Genomic DNA, 8,558 nt, shown 5'->3' on the forward strand with positions numbered 1-8,558 from the left:
TTCACCATTGTTTAACCTAAATTAACTGAACCAAACCATTCAGATGTTCATATATTTCTTGCTTCTATACCTCTAGTTTATGTATTTTTTATATCTTAGTTCCATGTATTTCTAAGCAAAAGTTTTAACTCAAGTTTTTAGCTATTAACTGAAATTAGAACTGAACCAAAACCATCAATCTGACCAAATAAACTAAACTAATCGAAAATTGATTGGTTGATAAAATAGAGTAACCGATAACTTCGATTTTGGTCTCAGTTGAAGATAATAACCAATCCGACCAAACTATACATACCTTGAGAGTAGGGGCAAAGTATAGAAGGGGCGGGGAGGGGCGCCCGACCCCCTGAACTTTTCGCTCAGTAGTGTTATATATGTAGTTTTCGTATAGAATTTTTTTGATATATACGTTTTTGACCCCCGGTTCCATAGAAATTTTTTGATATATATGTTTTCAACCCCTGTCATTCGGGTCAAGCTTTCCTACTATTCGAGAGATCGTTTCGGTATCTAGTGTAGGGTATAAAGATATAGATAATAATATTGACAGGGCCAACAACCGACAAACAAAAGTTATGATATACCTTTTGAGTAATAATCCGATATAATCCATTTCAGTCAAAAACTGAGAAAAAAAAACGATTGCTTCTGCTTCCGAAGATCAAGCATGGAAGATGGCACCGAATCGGAGCAAATTTCTGATGATTTCACCTGCGCCGTTTGCCTGTAACCTCTACACCTTTCGATTTCACCATTTTTAATTTTAATTTCGCATAATATTCGTGATTTCTCCGGTTTTCTTTTGAGAATTTGCGATTGATTCAGATTATTGTCTATCTAACATCTCAATTTAGGTATTGTAATTTGATATTTGAGATGCAATTATTGTTCGTTTTTCTTAAGTTTTTGTGATATTTTGTAGGATTTAGGGTAGCTTAACCTCCTGATCTGTTCGTACGGAAGTTTGATATGTAGAGAATTTGATGTGTATTAATTGAATCAATTTGTTTCTAATTGTTCATGGATTACAAAATAGCATCTGATGAACAATTTTGATTGCTTTTTATATGCAAAAAAAAAAAAAAGTTATGATTGTAAAATTTGAGTTTATTCTTACAACAATGGAAGTTCTTATTTTTTTCAATTTCATTAGTTTGACCACATGAATCAAGCTTTGACCTGTTCAATTTTTGTAGCTTTTTACTTATTTGATTTTGTGATTTTTTTTAAAGTTGGTAGTTTTTTGTTGCAGGGATGTGCTCTACAAGCCCATTGTTCTAGGTATGATATGTTCCAAACAAATAATAATGTCGGTAATGGTGACAAATTTTTTTTTTTTTATTTCTATGTGGTCTAGAGATCTCGTAAGCGTTTATAGGAGGTTTTTGAAACATGTTTGACAAACAGGCAGTCCGCTAAGTTAGGTAGCGAACTCATGCAAGTTCGCTAAGTTGGGTAGCAACCCGCCTATTCGTCAAACATGTTTTAAAAACCTCCTAGAAACGCTTATGAAATCTCTAGACCACCTAGAAATTAAAAAAGTTAATGGTGACATATTCGTGGTAATCGCTGATTATTGTCTATGTTGTCAAAGACGCAAGGCGCAGGCGAGGCGCATCGGCCTCGCCCGGAGCCTAGTCGCAAGGCGCAAAAAAAGCGTGGGCTTTTTTAAGAAAAGCGCACATAGAGAAAAAAAATATAAAAAATATGTTATGCTTTGAAAATAAATAAGATTCCACATATAAAATTAAAAAAACTAATATATATGCCATTTAAGATCATGTAGCTAATAGTTAGAAGTAAAAACTAATATATATGCCATTTAAGATCATGAGTTTCTGAGCTGGAATTTGGTTGAACTCGTGCGGGCACGAATGCAGCTCCGAAAACTCGGGCCCGCGTGAGGCGGTTTTTGCACACTCGGTTTCATTTTTTTCTTGTTTTCAGTTTTCCTGCTTATCCACTGCGCCTCAGCATCGTTTTTGCGCCTAGGCGCGCGCCTTTTTGCGCCTCAGCAGCGTTTTTTTTTTTCAAAAAAGCCCATTTTTGCGCCTAGGCTACCACCAGGCGCTATAGGTGCGCCTCGCTGCGCCCGGGCGCCTAGGCGCGCGCTTTTTGCGCTTTTGACAACATAGATTATTGTCAATGTTGTGGGCGTTGCAGTTTGTGGCCATGTCTCCTGCTTCTGGTGTTGCCAACGTTCGATGCATAGCAGTAGTGAATCTCATTGTCCGCTATGTCGGCATCCTTATCATCATTTTCCCGCCATTTGTCATACGCTTCACTTCTTGCTCAAGAAACTGTATCCGATTTCCTACAATAGAAGGAAGATACAAACACTAGGTAAACCTGATATTCACGTATGTGTTACTTATTTAACTTATTATATAACAGATGAATTATGTTTATAACGTTCGTTATATATCTGTTCTTGCATTTTATAGAGGATGAAAAACACACCTCTTTAGGGTATTCACCAGATATCGACAATCTTGTTACCAGTGACGATTTAGACAATCGAAACGATGTCGGCCAGTCTTCTGCTCAAACTTATAAGCAGATTTCAGTCAGTGATGTTCTGTGTGCTGCTTGCAAACAACTACTTTTTCGCCCTGTTGCTCTTAATTGTGGCCATGGTACTTTTGTCTAGCTATTATTAAAATCACATTTACCGAATTTATTAATTTGGTATTCTTATTTATCCATTTTATGTTAAAAAAAAATCGATTTGTAGTTTACTGTGAAGGCTGCATCAGCATCCCAACTGAGGGGATGCTCAAATGTGAGGCTTGTGAGTGTCGGCATCCGAGTGGACCTCCGAAACTTTGTAGGGAGCTTGATCATTTTCTAGAGGAACAATTCTCTTCGGAATATGCGTTGAGAAGAAGCCTTATACAACAAAAAAATCAAGAGCAAACTCAAAGTACAAGTTCATCTAATGGTATGTTTTTATTGGAGTCATATTCATAGAAAATATTACTTTGTATGCAGTTAGTTATAGTAATAACTAATGAAGGCATGCGTAGGGGCGGACCTACCAACAATGGTGGGTGGGCGGCCGCACCCCTTGAGAAAAAAGTTTTTTGTGCTAATTTTCGTTGAAAATCCCAAACGTACCCCTTGGATTTTTTCAACCGCACCCCATGAAAATTTTCAACCGCCCTCCTTAGAAAAAAATATTATGAATTTATAAAAAAACAAATTAAACACTGATTATTATGAATATATAAGTATATAAGTATATAACCCAATTTGTATAATTATTTTTTAACCACTTATTCACTTTACTTAACCCAATCTACAATCTAATTTTATTAACCCAACTACCCAAGCTCAAACCCAACCCAAAGATTTATCATTATTGATTGTTTTTTGTTGTTTTATGTGGTGATTAGGAGAAAATATAGATGTATAAGGGTTTGATCTTTGTATGTTTTTTTTGATGTTTTTAGTTGTTCTAGACATATTTAATGATTTTGTTGTTTTATTTTAAGTTGTGTTTGTTTAAATGATTACTAATCAACATTTAAAACTAGGGCTTAAATGTTTGAAAATTAAAATTAAAATTTATGGACTATGGTATTGGTTAAACATGATTGTTTATTTTTTTTAAGTGTTTAGTGTTGGTTGATAAACTTATGGTTATATGTGATAAGAACCATGAGTAGACTAGTTATGGCATGATTTCTCAAGAGGAAAAGGCTTGGATCACTTTTTTCGTAGGATTCTTCTAATTAAAGACCAAACTATGTCTTAGATAAGTTTTTTTGTTGTTTTATTTAATGATTAGGAGAAATAGAAGTAGGTAGGGTTTGAACTTTGATGGTTTTTTGTTGTTACTTTACTTGATGGTTTTTTTATGTTGTTTATTGTTTTACTTGAAACTTTGTTTGTTAATGTGATAGAAAGTTAGGAAATATGGTTTAACTGTTTGAAAATTGAAATTGACCCAACCCGATCTGATCCGACCCGCGGAACTTTGTTTGTTTATGTTTACTTGTTTTACATGACCCGACCCGGTATGAACCGAATTTTTATATAGCTAGGGGCCTAAAATCTTTTATTTTTTCTGCACCCCCAGGCAAAAAAAATCCTGGGTCCGCCACTGGCCGCAATGCAATCATCATTTACAGCCTATCATATTTTCCCACGTTAGCTTTATGTAGATATCTTTCTTTTTTTTTTGCTGAAATGAATGCTTGTGGAACATTATTTTTTAGGCAAATTGGAAAATAATAATCCTATCTTTCTGAAATTGGCCGATAATAATCCCAAGTCAGTTATTAGCCAATAATAATCCGACCTTGTCCAATTTTTTTGTAAAATAGTCCGCCGTTAAAATAGCTTAACGGAGTTAAGTGTTTTTCCGAATTACAAACCGATATTTTAGGGCTTTTGATCGGAACGAGGATACGTGTCGATTGATGTAAAACTTACCTCGAAATACTGCCCCCAACTCACGAAAACGGTGCTTCAATTCGGGTGTTTAACTTCCAATTAACAAAATTCAAGCCATTTCGAACACAATTTCGAGGTAAGTTTTACATCAATCGACTCGTATTCTCGTCCTGATCAAAAGCCCTAAAATATCGGTTTGTAATTTGGAAAAACACTTCAACTCCGTTAAGCTTATTTTAATGGCAGACTATTTTACAAAAAAATTGGACGAGGTCGGATTATTATTGGCTAATAACTGACTTGGGATTATTATCGGCCAATTTCAGAAAGATGGGATTATTATTTTCCAATTTGCCTATTTTTTAATGGGTCATTTTCATATATATGCATGAAAACTTGTATTATATCATATTTACCCAACCATAAAAAGTAATACCTAATACATCATATACCCTTTTACGTAATTTGATCTTTAAAATGACCAGTATACCCTTCTCCTTCTCATTACACTCCAAAATTTAACTAAATACCTGAAATATCATATACCCATTTTATCTAATATAATTTATAAAATTACCAGTATACCCTTTCTCCTTCTCATTACACTCCAAAATCCAACTAAATACCTGAAATATCATATAATACCCATTTTATCTAATATAATGTATAAAATTAACAGTATACCCTTCTCCTTTTCATTACACTCCAAAATCTTGTATATTAGTGCATGTTTTAAGGGAAGGGTATAAATCTCATTAATTTAAAATTGGGTTTATATGATATTATGATATGATTTTTTATTGGATTAATACGAAATTCTAACAAGTTTTGAGGGTGATAAACGATTTTTTTTAGTACCAAAGCATCCAAACGCAAAGTTTGGGGTTCAATGATTTATGAACGAAAGGATTAAAGTAAAATATTTAACTTTTTTTTGTTTCTGTATATCTATAAGCTTGTGTTGATGTTTTCTTCGGTTTTACAGAGGCCAATACTCAATTTTCGAAGCTCTCATTCCCAACAGAAGAGACTTTTCTTCAGTGGTGGACTTCTAATCGCTCGAAAATTCACGGTAGTGTTGGTTGTGATATGTGTGGGGTAAGTTCCTTTGTTATTCTTCCTCTCATGGAATGAAAAAATAAATAAATTTATACATCCCGTTATTTCTATTCAGTATTCACTAATAACCATCGATTTCCAAACATCTGACCCGCTCCGTTTTTAGTTAATTTTTTTAGCTTAACCCATAAGTGAAAACTATATAGTTGTTTTCAATCTTTGTTTTGATTTTCAGATATTTCCAATAATTGGGGATAGATATCAATGCCAAGACTGTCCTGAAAAAAGTGGTTATGACCTTTGTGGAGACTGTTACAACACGGGCTCAAGTGTTCCTGGTCGGTTTAACCAAAAACACACTTCGTCGCACCGCTTCGAGTTGGTCAAACCAACTATAAGCCGAAATGTTATGCATCGGCTTCTGGGTAGAAGACTGGGAGTGATTTCTGCTTTTGCTTCTGGAAATCAAAGTAGCCCTAACAATTGAAGAAACTATACCAGAGAAGATCAAAGGGACAACCAACCTCCAATATAAAAGGTCCTTGCAGTTTAATTCGGTATCGAATCCAAATTCTCGAGCAACCATGCTAATAGGAATAAACGATTGTGTATTAAACTTATATTGTGGTACGATTTTGGTGGTTGGTAAGGCTTTGATGTGTCTACTTGTAGTTTGTGTGTGATTACCAGATTTTTTTGAACAGCAAACTAACTCACTCCTAAATACTTCTATACATGCGCCTTAGAGGATTTGAATTCTCCGCCTATGGGATAGAGAGGGGACGTATATAGACGATGAACAATAAAATGGGCATGTGTTTGTTAATTTTAATAAAAGTTGATCAAACTGACATTAAAGTCAACAATCACCAGATGAGTCAGTTTGAAATGTATACCCTTGTGTTGCGGCAGAGCGCAAAACCATCTTAATGATCCTAGAACTATATAGGAATGTAGTTTCAAATTCATTCTCATATTCTGTTTACACCTTTACGGTTGTTTGATTGTCTGTATGTCAAATCATAGCCCTCTGAGTTTCAAACAGTCATTTGCTCATCGTCGAACGGCCGTTTGATATCGTGGAATGGTGTGTGTAGTGGTGCACAAAAAACCTGAACCCGGACCCGGAAAAAAAACCCGGAACCGGGTATTATAAAAACCGGGTTTTATATACCCGAACCCGACCCTACCCAGAGGGTAGGTACCGGGTATTCATATTTGATCTAAAACCCAAACCCGGAACCGGATTTTTTTATACCTGATTTATCCCGAAACCCGGTTTTTATAAATACCGGGAACCGGGTTTTTTTTTTTTATACCCGGTTATATAGCTACCTCTAGTTTTAAGTAGATGCATCTTTGAAAATATGATTACACACACCTAATTATGGTTGGAGATTATTTAATGTTGTGGTTGGAGATTATTTACTGCAGAATTGTTACTATACACCAAGTCTTTGAAGACATTTAATGTTGTGGTTGAAGATTATTAACTGCAGAATTAATATGCACAACAACTAAAAAGGAACGGTAATATTATTGTTTCTATGTTTGGGTTTTTTTTTTCGAAAGTTAAACCAAACATCCAGCAAGAACTTGAATCAACAAACAAAACAACCAGAAAACACAACTCAATTTTACACTGAAAATCAACAAAACCCCACTCTAAAAATGGCTTCGCAAAGTGCTACGTCTTCCGTTGGCGTGGGTTCTACGGCTACCAAAGCAAGCGTCGTGAAGGTTATTCCTACAACTCAAAACCAAGAAGTTTGGGTTCATTACGAGTTATGTAAAATGTCGTTTGGACCAAACAAATCTCGATGCGTTCATTGTGGAGCTATGTTGAAGTCTGATTCGAACACGACGTTGAAAAAACAGCTGTCAACGTATTGCAAAGTTTTGAGGAATGATCCGAACCAAGGTCAACCACCATTGTCAACCGACGGGAAAATTTGGCATTATGACATTGAGTCGGTTTGCGAAGGATTCGGAAATTTCGTGATTCAACAAGGTTTGCCATTTCAATTCTTTGACAACCAAAGATTGACCCGTCTCATCCAAAGAGTTCTACAACCACGTTATAACCAAGTAAGCTGCACTACTCTTCGACGTGATTGTCTAAAAGCGTGGAAACAAGCAAAACAACAATTGTTTTCGACTTTTCAAAGTTTAATACCCGGTGCGGGTTTTTTCCCAACCCAATGCATACCCGAACCCGGAAATAGGGTATTATAATACCCGGGTTTTATTAAACCCGACCCGAACCCGGGTATATAGGGTATACATTTTTGGTAGAAAACCCAGACCCGGCCCGGTTTTAAAAAAAACCCCGATTTTGTAAAACCCAATCCTACCCGAACCCGGTTCCAAACCCGGAACCGGTTTTTAAAAAAACCCGATTTGTGCACCACTAGGTGTGAGATTAGAAAGCGAGGATGTGGTTATGGTATCGCCCATATGGATATCTTGTTGAATATTGGATATGATTTTATAAATGAATAGTGTAATGATGTTTTGGTCATTTCACTATGTCCTTTAAATGACATATGAGCACTGGCGGATCTAGAAAACTTTCATAGGGGTAAAGTCTTAAAAGAAAGGGGTAACGAAATCGAAATAACGTTAAAAAAATGTCAAAATTTTCCAAAATTTACACTACCGTCGGATTGCCAAGGGGTAGCGGAGGCTACCCCTTCTTATATGGTACATCCGCCCCTGCATATGAGACAATATCGTGTTGGTTAAAATCGACAGATGAACATAACCGATAAATGTCAATGTGGGGCTAGCTGAATGTTTAAACCCTAACAGGTTATAGTATTTCAGTATTAAAGTAGAGTAGAAGTAACATTTGTTGTTAAAAAAACATAACTGACAATGTCTTGGAGGGCCCAAAAACTCACCCACTTTCAAATAATGAATCCACTTTAATTTAAATATAAATATAAATGATATACAACTTGAAATTTAAACTTAGTGTAGATTGTTTTGTGATGCTATCATGAGCTTACACAATTAGATAGATCATTGCAGTGAAGTATACAAATTTTAAGGTTCCTAACAACCGGGATTTAATATTCAGTATTTAATCATTGTAGTCA

The 8,558-nt window shown here is 35.4% G+C and overlaps 1 protein-coding gene across 1 annotated transcript; it reads left to right on the top strand.

Annotated features, from left to right (window-relative positions):
* Positions 1–551: 551 nt before the first annotated feature.
* LOC110910457 (E3 ubiquitin-protein ligase PRT1) lies at positions 552–6,191 on the top strand. Its single transcript, XM_022155102.2, has 7 exons — positions 552–726; positions 1,253–1,281; positions 2,164–2,343; positions 2,445–2,636; positions 2,735–2,941; positions 5,384–5,496; positions 5,693–6,191. The coding sequence occupies exons 1-7, from the start codon at positions 668–670 to the stop codon at positions 5,942–5,944; spliced, it is 1,032 nt and encodes a 343-aa protein (XP_022010794.1). The 5' UTR covers positions 552–667; the 3' UTR covers positions 5,945–6,191.
* The last annotated feature ends 2,367 nt before the right edge of the window (positions 6,192–8,558 follow it).

The sequence above is a fragment of the Helianthus annuus genome, chromosome 15, assembly GCF_002127325.2.
Source record: "Helianthus annuus cultivar XRQ/B chromosome 15, HanXRQr2.0-SUNRISE, whole genome shotgun sequence".
Taxonomy (NCBI): domain Eukaryota; kingdom Viridiplantae; phylum Streptophyta; class Magnoliopsida; order Asterales; family Asteraceae; genus Helianthus; species Helianthus annuus.

Excerpts from the sequence above, each read along its gene's own strand:
- LOC110910457 (XM_022155102.2), top strand. The coding sequence starts at position 668 with ATGGAAGATGGCACCGAATCGGAGCAAATTTCTGATGATTTCACCTGC. Across the intron at positions 2,344-2,444 it reads AAGGAAGATACAAACACTAG|AGGATGAAAAACACACCTCT; the intron begins GTAAACCTGATA and ends TGCATTTTATAG. Across the intron at positions 2,942-5,383 it reads AAGTACAAGTTCATCTAATG|AGGCCAATACTCAATTTTCG; the intron begins GTATGTTTTTAT and ends TCGGTTTTACAG.